Source organism: Anolis carolinensis, unplaced genomic scaffold (genome assembly GCF_035594765.1).
Source record: "Anolis carolinensis isolate JA03-04 unplaced genomic scaffold, rAnoCar3.1.pri scaffold_9, whole genome shotgun sequence".
NCBI classification, from domain to species: domain Eukaryota; kingdom Metazoa; phylum Chordata; class Lepidosauria; order Squamata; family Dactyloidae; genus Anolis; species Anolis carolinensis.
This window is the reverse complement of record NW_026943820.1, coordinates 27,339,433-27,356,055: the sequence shown is the minus strand read 5'-3', so window position 1 is coordinate 27,356,055 and position 16,623 is coordinate 27,339,433. Positions and strand designations below refer to the sequence as shown.

The 16,623-nt window shown below is 41.7% G+C and overlaps 1 protein-coding gene across 2 annotated transcripts in view; it reads left to right on the top strand.

Moving 5' to 3' along the window:
• Nucleotides 1-2,897: 2,897 nt before the first annotated feature.
• Nucleotides 2,898-16,623, top strand: part of fhod1 (formin homology 2 domain containing 1) — a 50,148-nt gene continuing 36,422 nt past the window's right edge. For both annotated transcript variants that reach the window (XM_062961646.1, XM_062961645.1), the window contains exons 1-2: nt 2,898-3,184; nt 16,326-16,432. In XM_062961646.1, the coding sequence (XP_062817716.1) occupies nt 2,987-3,184; nt 16,326-16,432 (305 nt within the window). In that variant the 5' untranslated portion in view covers nt 2,898-2,986. The remainder of the gene's footprint in view (nt 3,185-16,325; nt 16,433-16,623) is intronic.

Sequence of the window (16,623 nt, the reverse complement as noted above, 5' to 3'; positions counted from 1 at the left end):
CAAACTAGAGCTGACAGCTGGCAGAACAAAGCATTGCATGGGCAATGTGTTTTCGAAGGCTTTCAAGGCCGGGATCACAGGGTTGTTGTATATTTTCCAGGCTGTATGGCCATGTTCCAGAAGTATTCTCTCCTGACGTTTCGCCCACATCTATGGCAGGCATTCTCAGAGGTTGTATCTCACTTGATTTGTATTTGATTAATACATAATGATAGTATTAAGAATAGTTTGATTAAATAAATAGCCATAGTTTTTAGCGTTAGAAAGAAATGGCCATCTGCCAGGAGGGTTCGGATGGTATCTTTTCCATTTCCAAAGGCTGCCTTGCAGGCGGAGAGAGCGATGCTGGGCCCGTGACTCAGGAGGGGATGAGTCAGGAGGGAGCGGAAAAGGCCCCTCATTAGCAAACCCCAAAGGCAGGCAGGCAGGCTTCTGCGGCCTCTGAGGCACTTCCTTCCAACCGTGGAAAAGAGGAGCCCTTGCCAGGGAGGAAAGAAGGACACTCAGCAGTTCTGACCCGCAAAGGCAGAGGCCCTCCCCTCCCTCCCTCCCCGGCTGTGGCATTGCCTTTGCAGTCAGCTATGCATCAGGAACAGGGCTGGGATCCAAGCAATGGACCCATGGCTTCCAATGACAAGGAAGGAGATCCCATTTCAGCTTTATTGGGAAGAGCTTCTTGAGAGTTGTTCAGCAGTGGAACTCCCTGCCTCGGAGTCCAGTGGAGTCTCCTTCTTTGCAGGCTTTGAAACAGAGGCTGGAGGGCCATCTGTCAGGAGGGCTTTGATTGTGCTCTTCCTGCATAGCAGAAAGAAAGGGGGTTGGACTGGATGGAACTTGTGGTACCTTCAGACTCTAGGATTCTATTATTATTATTATTATTATTATTATTATTATTATTATTATTATTATTATTATTAGAGGCTGGAGGCCCATCTGTTAGGGTGCTTTGATTGTGCTCTTCCTGTATGGCAAAAAAGAAGGTGCTTGGACTGGATTGCCCATGTGGTCCCTTCCAATTCTAGGATTCTATAATAATAATAATAATAATAACAACAATAATAATAAAAAATAAGCAAAGGCTGGAGGGACATCTGTTGGGGTGTTTTGATTTTCTTTTATAGCCGAAAGGGGTAGGACTGGATGATCTTTGGGATCTTTTCCAACTCTGGGATTCTATACTACTACGACTACTACAAATAATTGTTATTATTATTATTATTATTATTATTATTATTATTATTATTAAGAAGAGATTTGATGTCAGGAGGGATTGGATTGTGCTTTATCTTTCTAACAGAAGGAGTTTGGACTGGATGACCTTTAAGGTTCTCTTCGGACTCTAGGATGCTATAATAATAATAATAATATGTTGTTGTTATTATTATTATTATTAATTGTTAAGCAGGGACTGGATGGCCATCTGTTGGGAAGGTTTTGATGGTGCTTTACTTATATGGCAGAAAGGGGTGGGTCTCTTCCAACTCTTGGATTCTATTATTATTATTATTATTATTATTACAGTAGAGTCTCACTTATCCAAGCCTCGCTTATCCAAGCTTCTGGATTATCCAAGCCATTTTTGTAGTTAATGTTTTCAATAGATCATGATATTTTGGTGCTAAATTTGTCAATACAGTAATTACAACATAACATTACTGCGTATTGAACTACTTTTTCTGTCAAATTTGTGGTATAACATGAAGTTTTGGTGCTTAATTTGTAAAATCATAACCTAATTTGATGTTTAATAGGCTTTACCTTAATCCCTCCTTATTATCCAAGATATTCGCTTATCCAAGCTTCTGCCGGCCCGTTTAGCTTGGATAAGTGAGACTCTACTGTATTATTATAAATAGGGGCTGGATGGCTATCTGCCGGGAGACCTTAGGTTGTACTTTACTTTGATGACAGAAGGGGTTGGATTGGATGACCTTTAAGGTTCTCTTTCAATTTTATGATTCTATAATTATTATAGAGTCCCCGTTGGGGAGATGGTGGCGGGGTATAAATAAAGTTTTTTTTAATTATTATTATTATTATTATCAACACAACGACGTTGTATGGCACAGCAAACAAGATAGATATGCTGGATTTCGTTTCGCAAAACCACAAGTCGAACACTTCCCAAGTGTCTAGGACTGTGTGATGTATTTTCTGATGATGCGCCCAGATCCCAGTCGGGTGGCCTTTTGCAGTTGGCAGATGGTGATTTTGTCAATGTCTATTGTTTCCAAATGCCGGCTGAGATCTTTTGGCACAGCACCCTGTGTGCCCATCACCACCGGGACCACCTGTACTGGTTTCTGCCAGAGTCTTTGAAGTTCAATCTTGAGGTCCTGAGAGCGGCTGAGTTTTTCCTGTTGTTTTTCGTCAATGCGACTGTCACCTGAGATGGTGACATCAATGATCCAAACCTTGTTCTTTTCCACAACTGTGATGTCTGGTGTGTTGTGTTCCAGAACTTTGTCAGTCTGGATTCGGAAGTCCCACAGTATCTTTGCGTGCTCATTTTCCAAGACTTTTGCAGGTTTGTGATCCCACCAGTTCTTTGCTGCTGGGAGGTGGTCCTTGAGGAATAAGTTCCAATGAATCATTTGGGCCACATAGTTGTGCCTCTGTTTGTAGTCTGATTATTATTGTTATTATTATTATTATTATTATTATTATTATTATTATTATTATTATTATTATTATTATTATTATTATTATTATTATTATTATTATTATCATCAAGCATGGGCTGGACGGCCCTCTGCCGGGAGGGCTTTGACGGCGCCTTCCCTGCCCCAAGAGCGCCCCCTGTTGGCTCAAACCGTGGGCCAATGGGGCTTGGCAGGGAGGGGCCGGAATGGGAGCTCTGCAGCCAATCAGGGGCGTCTCCGGCGAAGGGGGCGTGGCTGTCCGGCAGGCAGGCTTCTTGGCGGCGCGGCGGAAGGGGAGCCGGAATTGCGGGGCGAACGGGAGCGAGCGGAGGCGCGGAGGCGCGATGGGGCAGGAGGAGGCCGAGGAGGAGGCGGCCTTGGCGGCGGTGTGGATCCGGCTGCAGTTCCTGGAGGACGGGGAGCCCTTCGCCGGAGCCCCCTTCCCGGAGCCCCGCCGCCCGCCCGCCCTGGCCCTCGACCCCGCCCGGACCCTCGCCGCCCAGCTGCCCCTTCTCCACCGACACCTCCAGGCCCCCCTCCCGGTAAGGAAGCCAGGAAGGATGGACATCTCTCGGGAGGGATCGGGTGGGGCCTCACACGGGTCGGACTGGATGGCCTTTGGGGATCCCCTCCACCTCTAGGATTCTATTACTGTATTATTATTATTATTTTTATTATTAGGGCTGAGTGGCCATCTGTCAGGAGGGCTTTGATTGTGCTCCTCCTGCCTGGCAGGAAGAAGGGAGTTGGGCTGGATGGCCTTTGGGGTCCCCTCCACCTCTAGGATTCTATTACTGTATTATTATTATTATTATTATTGTTATTGTTATTATTGGAGCTGAGTGGCCATCTGTCAGGAGGGCTTTGATTGTACTCCTCCTGCCTGGCAGGAAGAAGGGACTTGGGCTGGATGGCCTTTGGGGTCCCCTCCACCTCTAGGATTCTATTACTGTACTATTATTATTATTATTATTTTTATTATTAGGGCTGAGTGGCCGTCTGTCAGGAGGGCTTTGATTGTGCTCCTCCTGCCTGGCAGGAAGAAGGGAGTTGGGCTGGATGGCCTTTGGGATCCCCTCCACCTCTAGGATTCTATTACTGTACTATTATTATTATTATTATTATTATTGTTATTATTGGAGCTGAGTGGCCGTCTGTCAGGAGGGCTTTGATTGTGCTCCTCCTGCCTGGCAGGAAGAAGGGACTTGGGCTGGATGGCCTTTGGGGTCCCCTCCACCTCTAGGATTCTATTACTGTATTATTATTATTATTATTATTATTGTTATTATTGGAGCTGAGTGGCCATCTGTCAGGAGGGCTTTGATTGTACTCCTCCTGCCTGGCAGGAAGAAGGGACTTGGGCTGGATGGCCTTTGGGGTCCCCTCCACCTCTAGGATTCTATTACTGTACTATTATTATTATTATTATTATTATTATTATTAGGGCTGAGTGGCCGTCTGTCAGGAGGGCTTTGATTGTGCTCCTCCTGCCTGGCAGGAAGAAGGGAGTTGGGCTGGATGGCCTTTGGGATCCCCTCCACCTCTAGGATTCTATTACTGTACTATTATTATTATTATTATTATTATTATTATTATTGTTATTATTGGAGCTGAGTGGCCGTCTGTCAGGAGGGCTTTGATTGTGCTCCTCCTGCCTGGCAGGAAGAAGGGACTTGGGCTGGATGGCTTTTGGGGTCCCCTCCACCTCTAGGACTCTATTATTGTACTATTATTATTATTTTTATTATTAGGGCTGAGTGGCCGTCTGTCAGGAGGGCTTTGATTGTGCTCCTCCTGCCTGGCAGGAAGAAGGGAGTTGGACTGGATGGCCTTTGGGGGTCCCCTCCGCCTCTAGGATTCTATTACTATATTATTATTATTATTATTATTATTATTATTATTATTATTATTAAGGCTGAGTGGCCATCTGTCGGGAGGGCTTTGATTGTGCTTCTTTTGCCTGGCAGGAAGAAGGGACTTGGACTAGATGGTTGTATAACATGATGTTTTGGTGCTTAATTTGTAAAATCATAACCTAATTTGATGTTTAATAGGCTTTTCCTTAATCTCTCCTTATTATCCAACATATTCGCTTATCCAACGTTCTGCCGGCCTGTTTATGTTGGATAAGTGAGACTCTACTGTAATAATAATATCTGCCTAGAAGATCAGGGGGCAGAGGACTCTTACAAGTAAAACAAGCCGTCAAAGAAGAAGAACATGCCCTGGCAGAATATGTAAAGCAAAGTGAAGAACCTGCTTTGATTGAAGTCAAAAATCAGAAACTCCTCAAAGCACAGCAGACAAAAAACCAGTACAAGAAAACCGCACTACAAACTAGAGCTGACAGCTGGCACAACAAAACACTGCATGGAAAGTTCCTTGACAAAATTGAAGGAAAAGCTGATAAGGAGAAGACCTGGCTCTGGCTCACGAATGGGACCCTGAAGAAGGAGACAGAAGGCCTGATCCTTGCAGCCCAGGAGCAAGACATCAGGACAAAGGCAATTCAGGCCAAGATCGAAAAATCAGCTGATGACCCAAAATGCAGACTGTGCAAGGAAGCTGACGAAACCATGGATCATATCCTCAGCTGCTGTAAGAAAATTGCACAGACAGACTACAAACAGAGGCACAACTGTGTGGCCCAAATGATCCATTGGAACTTATGCCTCAAGCACCACCTCCCAGCAGCAAAGAACTGGTGGGATCACAAACCTGCAAAAGTATTGGAAAATGAGCACGCAAAGATACTGTGGGACTTCCGAATCCAGACTGACAAAGTTCTGGAACACAACACAACAGACATCACAGTTGTGGAAAAGAAAAAGATTTGGATCATTGATGTTGCCATCCCAGGTGACAGTCGCATTGACGAAAAACAACAGGAAAAACTCAACCGCTATCAGGACCTCAAGATTGAAGTTCAAAGACTCTGGCAGAAACCAGTGCAGGTGGTCCCGGTGGTGATGGGCACACTGGGTGCCGTGGCAAAAGATCTCAGCCGGCATTTGGAAACAATAGACATTGATAAAATTACGATCTGCCAACTGCAAAAGGCCACCCTGCTGGGATCTGCACGCATCATCTGAAAATACATCACACAGTCCTAGACACTTGGGAAGTGTTCGACTTGTGATTTTGTGATACGAAATCCAGCATATCTATCTTGTTTGCTGTGTCATACAATAATAATAATAATAATAATAATAATAATAATAATAATAATAATAATAATAATAATAATATAGAGTCCTAGACAGTTGGGAAGTGTTCGACTTGTTATTGTGTGATACGAAATCCAGCATGTCTATCTTGTTTGCTGTGTCATAATAAAATAATAATAATAATAATAATAATAATAATAATAATAATAATATAATCACTATCATCGTGCGGGGCTGATGGGACCCTCTGCATCTGGGTGGGATTCCCATCTACAGAGAGATCAAGAAACACTCTGCAAAAAAGGAGATCAAAGCTGAGTATAAATAAACATACTGCTACTACTAATAATAATATAAGGTAAAGGTTTCCCCTGACGTTAAGTCGAGTCATTTCCGACTCTGGGGGTTGGTGCTCATCTCCATTTCTAAGTCGAAGAGCCGGCGTTGTCCGTAGACACCTCCAAGTTTATGTGGCCACTGGCATGACTGCATGGAGCGCCGTTACCTTCCCGCTAGAGCGGTACCTATTGATCTACTCACATTTGCATGTTTTCGAACTTCTAGGTTGGCAGAAGCTGGAGTTAACAGCGGGCGCTCACTCCACTCCCTGATTCGAACCTGCGACCTTTCGGTCTGCAAGTTCAGCAGCTCAGTGTGTTAAAGCGCTTTCTGATGCCTCCGGGGACAGTTCAAATCCCTTTCTTGCCTGGAATGTTTTGGGCAAGTCATGTTCCACAGCCTCCCTTCCCCTGAAGACGTCTTTGCCAAGAAAACCCCATGATCAAGTCAACATAAATGAGGTTTCCATGGCTAATCATAGAGATGGAACAGACCCCCAAAGGCCATCCAGTCCAACCCCTTTCTGCCAGGCCGGAAAAGCACAACCAAAGCCTCTCCTTCCCAACAGATGGCCATCCAACCTCTGTTTCAATGCCTCCAAAGAAGGAGCTTACACAGGACCTCCGAGACACAGATTTCTTCTTCTGACAATGAATAAGTTCTTGCTCTTCCTAATCTTCAATGGAATCTCCTTTCCTGTACAGTAGAGTCTCACTTATCCAAGCTAAACGGGCCGCCAGAAGCTTGGATAAGCGAATATCTTGGATAATAAGGAGGGATTAAGGAAAAGCCTATTAAACATCAAATTAGGTTATGATTTTACAAATTAAGCACTAAAGCATCATGTTATACAACAAATTTGACAGAAAAAGCAGTTCAATACGCAGTAATGTTATGTTGTAATTACTGTATTTATGAATTTCGCACCAAAATATCACGATATATTGAAAACATTGACTACAAAAATGCCTTGGATAATCCAGAGGCTTGGATAAGCAAAGCTTGGATAAGTGAGACTCTACTGTAATTTGAACCTATGGCTGAATGTTGGATAAGCGAATATCTTGGATAATAAGGAGGGATTAAGGAAGAGCCTATTAAACCTCAAATTAGGTTATGATTTTAAGCACCAAAGCATCATGTTATACAACAAATTTGTAATTCAATACGCAGTAATGTTATGTTGTAATTACTGTATTTATGAATTGAGCACCAAAATATCACAATATATTGAAAACATTGACTACAAAAATGGCTTGGATAATCCAGAGGCTTGGATAAGCGAGGCTTGGATAAGTGAGACTCTACTGTAATTTAAACCTATGGCTCTATTGAAAGCAAACCTGCTTCCTCTTCCTTGTGGCACCCTTTCACATATTTATTTATGATGCTTCTTACATCTCCTTCTCTCACCCTTCTCTTCTGAGACTAAACAGACCCAGGTCTTCAAGCTGCTCCTCATAGGGATTAATGCTCTCCAGACTGACCCGTTGATAACCAAGGATCCAAACCCTTTTCTCCAGCGCACAAAACAATGCGCACTTTGCTGGTTCCTCCTCATTGCAATGGGAAAGGCATGTGCGGAACCCAAAGGCCTCTCTGCTTAAGTCAATGACTTTGAAGCAATAATTATCTGTAATGACCGGTAGAGCCGGGAGGAAAATCCCTTTAATTGGGAGAACAGCGAGAGCCCCTTGGCACCTTCTCCAGGTTGTCAGGCTTGATGAAGCCCTTTCCGAAAATAGCCTTGGCCCCGGTCCACCCATCCCCATGGAAGGGGTGGGACTGTTGCCAGAATAGATAGAAACACGGCCAGAGCCTTATCGCTGCATTCCTCGCCTCCTGGCCTCGACGGCTTTTGCAAGAATGCTCCCTTTCCGGATGGCTTCTTCCCGGAAGACCGTCCTGCACAAAACATTCTTTCAGGGACTCATTGTCTCCGGTGAGATCTTAAATCATTTGCAAAACTGACCTTTCCTGCAAGAATGAGGGAGTTGCCTGTCAGGTCTGTTGGGCTGAGGCAATGGGCCTTGTGCCTGCAAATGAGATGCAGGAAAGCTACATGTTGTGTACCTGATGGGCTTTGACATAGTGCCTTATAAAAACTCTTTTTAGACTTTCTCCGTCCATCTTTGTTCTTTATAAAGCATCCCTCCTGTGGGGTTTTCTTGCCAATATTGGGAGACCTGCACCCAGGGCTTCTTCCGAGGCTGAGAGTGTATGCCTTGCTCCGGCTCACTCAATGGCATTATTATTATTATTATTATTATTATTATTATTATTATTATTATTTTATTATGACACAGCAAACAAGATAGATATGCTGGATTTCATATCACAAAATCACAAGTCGAACACTTCCCAAGTGTCTAGGACTGTGTTATTATTATTATTATTATTATTATTATTATTATTATTAGAAACACAACAAGGTGAGTCCGCAGCAGACAGTCTGCTGGCTGCTGTATTGGATCACACGTCGGACGCTTCCCAAGTGTCTGGGACTATTATTATTATTATTATTATTATTATTATTATTTTATCATGACACAGCAAACAAGATAGACATGCTGGATTTCGTAGCACAAAATCACAAGTCGAACACTTCCCAAGTGTCTAGGACTGTGTGATGTATTTTCGGATGATGCGCACAGATCCCAGTAGGGTGGCCTTTTGCAGTTGGCAGATCGTAATTTTTTCAATGTCTATTGTTTCCAAATGCCGGCTGAGATCTTTTGGCATGGCACCCAGTGTGCCGATCACCACCGGAACCACCTGTACTGGTTTCTGCCAGAGTCTTTGAAGTTCAATCTTGAGGTCCTGATAGCGGCTGAGTTTTTCCTGTTGTTTTTCATTATTATTTGTTTTTTTATTATTATTATTATTATTATTATTATTATTATTATTATTATTATTATTTTGTTGCATATTGCAAGTCACTTCTGGTTGTGAGAAAATTAGCCGTCTACAAAGATGTAGCCAATTGGACACCTGGATGTGTCACGATCCTGCGGGGAGACTTCTCTCATATCTAAGATCAACAGAGATACTCACAGGAACACCTCAGCAAGCGAGAGTCCAAAAGTGGCAGTTTAAAACCCGGAACCTCAATCAGTGGCTGACGCTGGATGAGAGACTCCCTCCCGGGTGCACAGAAGATTGGGCAACTTGGAAGACGCTGAACAGACTGCGCTCTGGCTCCACGAGATGCTGCAATGGGGCTACAAAGTGGAGTCCACGACATGCAAGTGTGGAGAAGAGCAAACCACAGAAAACCTATCACAATGCAGTCTGATCCATGCCACATGCACAAGGGAGGACCTTCTCATAGCAACACCAGAGGCACTCCAAGCGACCAGCTACTACTCAAAGGACACTTAGTATAATGCCAAGTTGTTGTTATTGTTGTTTTTAACTTTGTGTTTTTAAATACATTACAACTTGTACCCTTGGTTTCTCTTCTAACATGATAAAGAAATAAATATTATTATTTTATTGTATGACACAGCAAACAAGATAAATATGCTGGATTTCGTTTCACAAAATCACAAGTCGAACACTTCCCAAGTGTCTAGGACTGTGTGGTGTATTTTCGGATGATGTGCACAGATCCCAGTAGGGTGGCCTTTTGCAGTTGACAGATCGTAATTTTGTCAATGTCTATTGTTTCCAAATGCCGGCTGAGATCTTTTGGCACCCAGTTATTATTATTATTATTATTATTATTATTATTATTATTATTATTATTATTTTGTGCTTTTCGTGCATGGCAAGGGTTGGACTAGATGGCCCATGTGGTCTCTTGGAACCAATATTAATAATATTAATAATAATAATAATAATAATACCCTGCTTTTTCTCTCCATAACTAGAATGCAAAGCCGCTAACATTAGAAGAATTACAATACAATTTTAAAATATACATATATTATTATTTCCAAAGTGTTCACATTATAACATAGCTATGGGTATTTAAAGCCTCCAGTTAACAGTAGTAATTTTCCATCTTCTAATACAGTAGAGTCTCACTTATCCAACACTCACTTATCCAATGTTCTGGATTATCCAACGCATTTTTGTAGTCAATGTTTTCAATACATCGTGATATTTCGGTGCTAAATTCGTAAATACAGTAATTACTACATAGCATTACTGCGTATTGAACTACTTTTTCTGTCAAATTTGTTGTATAACATGATGTTTTGGTGCTTAATTTGTAAAATCATAACCTAATTTGATGTTTAATAGGCTTCTTCTTAATCCCTCCTTATTATCCAACATATTCGCTTATCCAACGTTCTGCCGGCCCGTTTATGTTGGATAAGTGAGACTCTACTGTAATAGCATTTGAAAGAAAACTTCCTGACCTTACACCGAGATAAGAGTCTGACAATATTTTATCCTATCAAAGCTCTTAACAAGCAATGCATATATAGATAGATAGATAGATTGACAGATAGACACACACACATGCATATGTATGTAAAGTTTATATAAAGTATTAAAACACATGTGCATGTATGTATATAAAGTTTACATAAAGTATTACATAAAGTAATTGTACAACACTGATTGTAATCTTGCTCTTCCTTCTTTCTGACCATGTATGTTTTGATCACTCAACACACCCCATGGCTTTCTATGGGATTTGAAACTTGTTCCTTTGCTTGACTCATTCTGGCTTTCCTTTAATTGTGGGCTCAGCATCAAAGCATGCTGAGGTCAAAGTTAGAAAACTTCCCTTGGGAGCCCTCCTTCCCATGCCTTCTGGGACCATTCAGTATGTTTCCTGGCATTAATGCAATTCATGTGCTGCTCCTGGCAAGCCAACCCGCCTCCCTGCCCCGCCTGAAGATAAATATAAACTTTGCGCTATAAAAAAAAGAAGAGCGCAAGAGAGTTTCCCATAGTACCAGAAACTCACCAAATCTCTCCCAGATTTTGCTATTGTCCTGCACATTGTTTCTCTTGGAGAGGTTCATTGCCTGCATTGATTGCGTTGACTCATTAACCAGGCAACAAACTTTCGGCCATTAGGAATTGTGGGAGCTGAAGTCCAAAACACCGGAGGGCCGAAGTTTGCCCAGGCCTGATCTGCAGGAAGAGCTTAAATATCAACACAGACATCATCATAACACTATACAGTTACCTACAGACCCACTGCCAAGACCATGCACTTGGAAGACAATCATATTATGCCTATGATGATGATATGATGATGTAACCAAATTTGAAAGAAATTGTTCTAATCCTAGTTTGATGGTGTTAATCCTGTTTAATTGTGCGGTCCTTACGTGGAAAGTCGTTGTTTTACTCCAGAAACTTCATCCTGTTAGGAGTGGTGGGAGTTGAAGTCCAAAATACCTGGAGGGAAGGCCGAAGTTTGCCCATCCCTGATATAGAGGTAGCCTGGCTGTTGTTGCCTGGGTGCACCCTCTGCTTGGGAAGTGTTAACTGGCCCTTGGTTGCTTGCTGTCTGGAGTTCTCCTGTTTCTGAGTGGCGTTCTTTATTTACTGCCTTGATTCTGGTGTTTTTAAAAAGTACTGGTATAGGTGTTGTTCATTTTTATAGTCTCCTAATCATGATGATAATGATGTTAATAATACAGTAGAGTCTCACTTATTCAACACTCGCTTAGCCAACGTTCTGGATTATCCAACGCATTTTTGTAGTCAATGTTTTCAATATATCATAATATTTTGGTGCTAAATTCGTAAATATAGTAATTACTACATAGCATTACTGCGTATTGAACTACTTTTTTCTGTCAAATTTGTTGTATAACATGATGTTCTGGTGCTTAATTTGTAAAATCATAACCTAATTTGATGTTTAGTAGGCTTTGCCTTAATCTCTCCTTATTATCCAACATATTCGCTTATCCAACGTTCTGCTGGCCCGTTTACGTTGGATAAGCGAGACTCTACTGTAATAATAAGTTTATTTTTGTACCCCGTCTCCATCTCCCCGAAGGGACTCGGGGCGGCTTACATGGGGCAAAGCCCAACAACACAGTTAAAATGTAATTACATAAAAATACAATTGCAAATGCAAAAATGCAAATCACAATGTAAACAGAATAAAACAACCACATTATAACAATAATAAAAGCATTGACCAGCAACCGATTACAGTTTCTGTTGCATTCATGGGCGTGTGGTCTACTTGCAGCAATAAAGGATAGGCTGATAAATAAAGTGCATAATCATATGGTAGCAGGTAAGGGCAATGATCCAGTGCAAGGATAGATAATTTTTTGGGTCCTTTTTGGGGCTAATTACAGTAGAGTCTCACTTATCCAACATAAACGGGCCGGCAGAACGTTGGATAAGTGAATATGTTGGAAAATAAGGAGGGATTAAGGAAAAGCCTATTAAATATCAAATTAGGTTATGATTTTACAAATTAAGCACCAAAACATCATGTTATACAACAAATTTGACAGAAAAAGTAGTTCAATACGTAGTAATGCTATCTAGTAATTACTGTATTTACGAATTTAGCACCGAAATATCACGATGTTTTGAAAACATTGACTACAAAAATGCATTGGATAATCCAGAACGTTGGATAAGTGAGACTCTACTGTATCTGAAGGGCTGTCTATTCAAATGGTATCTGCTTTTATATGAATTGTTGTTTTGTACACTGTTTTTAGCCATTGAATTTTTGCCTATTTATTGTAAGCCGCCTTGAGCCCCCCCCCCCCCCCCCCCCGGGAGAAAGGAGGGGTAAAAATGATGTAAATAAATAAATAAAGGCACAATGGAATATCCAAGTCTTTAATTCTTTTTGTTGAAATTGTCCATTATTATCATTGCTTTCGACAATGATAATAATATGCCTGAGTTCAAAACAGCATCAGAGACATCTGGCAGGACTCTCCAGATAGGTTGCTGCGAGTTTTCTGATTAGTCTGGCCATGTTCCAGGAGCATTCTCTCCTTGTGTTTCGCCTGCATCTGTGGCTAATGGCATGCTCAGAGGTATCCCTAGTTGCCGCACTTTGGACCAGATGGCAGTACCATTGCAATAAGGAAGGGAGGCATGAGCCTCTATTGCCAGACCCGTGGATAGGGGATCCCTATATGGCTGCTACTGGCCGAAAAGAGTGCAGGAGCAAGTTCTGGGCCCCCAAAAGTGCAGAAAGGCTGGGAAATATTGGGACTCGCCTGTGCAGCTCCGAGTGAGCCAAGAATGCCTCATAGGATGGAAGTGGGAGGAAGCCAAGGCCAAGCCCTGAGCCTGGGAAAGGAAGGAATGTGAATGGAGCGAGAGGGCTGCTGGCCAGGGCAGTGACCGCTAGGCTGGCCAGCCACCGGCCTTGGTCTGGAGACCAAGCAGAGCGGGTGGCCAGTTTGGAGTTCCTGGTGTCACCGTGAAGGAAGATCTGGCCTGGGCTAGCCTTGGTGAAGAGGGTCCAGCAGAGACTGAACTGCCTGAGACTCCTAAGGAACCAGCAACTAAATGGAAAATTCCTAGTGACTTTCTCCCTCTGTGCTTTCGAGTGTCCTAACCGACTGCATCTGTCAAGTGGCAGATAGGAAGATGCTTCAAAGCAGGGGTCCTCAAACTTTTAAAGTAGAGGGCTGGTTCATGGTCCCTGAGACTGTTGAGGGGCCGAATTACCATTTGAAAAACAAAACAAAAAAACAAATTCCTCTGCACACTGCACATATCTTATTTGTAGTGCAAAAAAAACCCTCCCAACAACAATTACAGTAGAGTCTCACTTATCCAACACTTGCTTATCCAACGTTCTGGATTATCCAACGCATTTTTGTAGTCAATGTTTTCAATATATCATTATATTTTGGTGCTAAATTCATAAATACAGTAATTACTAGATAGCATTACTGCGTATTGAACTACGTTTTCTGCCAAATTTGTTGTATAACATGATGTTTTGGTGCTTAATTTGTAAAATCATAACCTATTTTGATGTTTAATAGGCTTTTCCTTAATGCCTCCTTATTATCCAACATATTCGCTTATCCAACATTCTGCCGGCCCGTTTATGTTGGATAAGTGAAACTCTACTGTATTTATTTATTTATTTACTACATTTATATCCCGCCCTCTCTCACCCCAAAGGGGACTCAAGAGCGGCTTACAGGTTGTATGTACATACAATATATTATATTATTAGCATAGCACAATATTAGTATTAGATATTACTATATTGTACTATACCACTATACTGTAATATTATTAGTAATATTACATTCAATATACAATGTATAATTAATATTATTATGTTGCATTGTTATTAGTATTACAGTAGAGTCTCACTAATCCAAGCCTCACTTATCCAAGCCTCTGGATAATCCAAGCCATTTTTGTAGTCAATGTTTTCAATATATCGTGATATTTTGGTGCTAATTACAACATAACATTACTGCGTATTGAACTACGTTTTCTGTCAAATTTGTTGTATAACATGATGTTTTGGTGCTTAATTTGTAAAATCATAACCCAATTTGATGTTTAATAGGCTTTTCCTTAATCTCTCCTTATTATCCAAGATATTCGCTTATCCAAGCTTCTGCCGGCCCGTTTAGCTTGGATAAGTGAGACTCTACTGTATATTGTATGACATCACAATATTAGTATCAATATTATATGTATACACAATATATTCTATTATCACCATAGCACAATATTAGTATTAGATATTACTATATTGTACTATACCACTATACTGTAATATTATTAGTAATATTACATTCAATATACAATGTATAATTAATATTATTATGTTGCATTGTTATTAGTATTACAGTAGAGTCTCACTAATCCAAGCCTCACTTATCCAAGCCTCTGGATAATCCAAGCCATTTTTGTAGTCAATGTTTTCAATATATCGTGATATTTTGCTGCTAATTACAACATAACATTACTGCGTATTGAACTACGTTTTCTGTCAAATTTGTTGTATAACATGATGTTTTGGTGCTTAATTTGTAAAATCATAACCCAATTTGATGTTTAATAGGCTTTTCCTTAATCCCTCCTTATTATCCAAGATATTCGCTTATCCAAGCTTCTGCCGGCCCGTTTAGCTTGGATAAGTGAGACTCTACTGTATATTGTATGACATCACAATATTAGTATCAATATTATATGTATACACAATATATTCTATTATCACCATAGCACAATATTAGTAAATGAAAGAACAATACAATATTTAAAAATAAAAACAATTTTAACCAACATACAGTAAACCTATCAGGATTTCAATGGGAAGTGTGGGCCTTCTTCTGGTCAATGAGATAGTCAAGTTAAGTAGGATTGTTGTTATTGTTGTTGTGTGCCTTCAAGTCATTTCAGACTTTGAGCGAACCTAAGTCTAAAATTGAGAGCAGGGGCCAGGGAAATGACCTTGGAGGGCCGCATCCGGCCCCCGGGCCTTAGTTTGGGGACCCCTGCTCCAAAGGGTCACCACTTCTGTACAGAGAAGCATTGGCTGCCCTCTTTCTCCCCTCTTTGGAAGAACTTGATAGGCCCCACAGCCTTAAGAAAGCTCAGAACGTTCTTGGGGATTCATCTCACCCAATATATATATATATATATATCCTTGCCTTTGTCCTTGCCTTTATCACCCTGTACTGTATTGTATGTATTCGTATGTATGCCTGGTGTTGCTTGAGTGTCCTTAGGACCACTGCCTGCCTACTTTCTCCCTTCTCCAGCTCTGAGAAGGAAGCCCTTTTTTACAATGTGGAACTCTCTCCCCAGTGACATTCGGCAGGCCCCATCCCTTTTGGGGTTCAGAAAAAAACTGAAGACCTGGCTATGTACGCAGGCATTTGAAGAATAAGCATGTGTTGGCTTCGACTCGGTCTGAATTATGGCTCTTGTATAACGTCTGGTGGATGAATGGCATAAGCACTTTGCATTGTTTTAAACTTTGTATATTGTATTTTATGACTATTTTATGATTGTTTTAACTGTTTTCATCATTTTAGTTTATTTTATATCAGTGTAACGGCATCAATTGCCACTTGTAAGCCGCCCTGAGTCCCCTCGGGTGAGAAGGGCGGGGTATAAATAATTGAAATAAATGAAATAAATGTCTTATCATTGCCACCTGGCAGGTGATACAAGGTGACAAAGGACTTTCTTGGGGTTCGCTCCGTTGTAACGGGTGTTTTGCTCTCAATGTGTTTTGCAGCTGGAGGACTGCGCCTTGCAAGTCCTGCCCTCCGGCCACTACTTGGACCTGGAACAATCCCTGCTGGAGCAGAAGGATGAGCTGGAGGGATTCTTTGAAGATGTCAGGTGAGGAGGGGGAAAGGCAAAGACCCCTGCATTTGGGGAGGCTCCAGCTTGGGAGGCTGGACACCCCAAAATGCGGTCCATGATAGGTGACGAAACCATCAGCCTTGTGACCTTGGCAGGGGAGCCTTGGCTGCCTTGTCCCAGAGTTCCAATGTCAACCTGGGTTCCAATAGAGTTCCAATGTCTCCCAA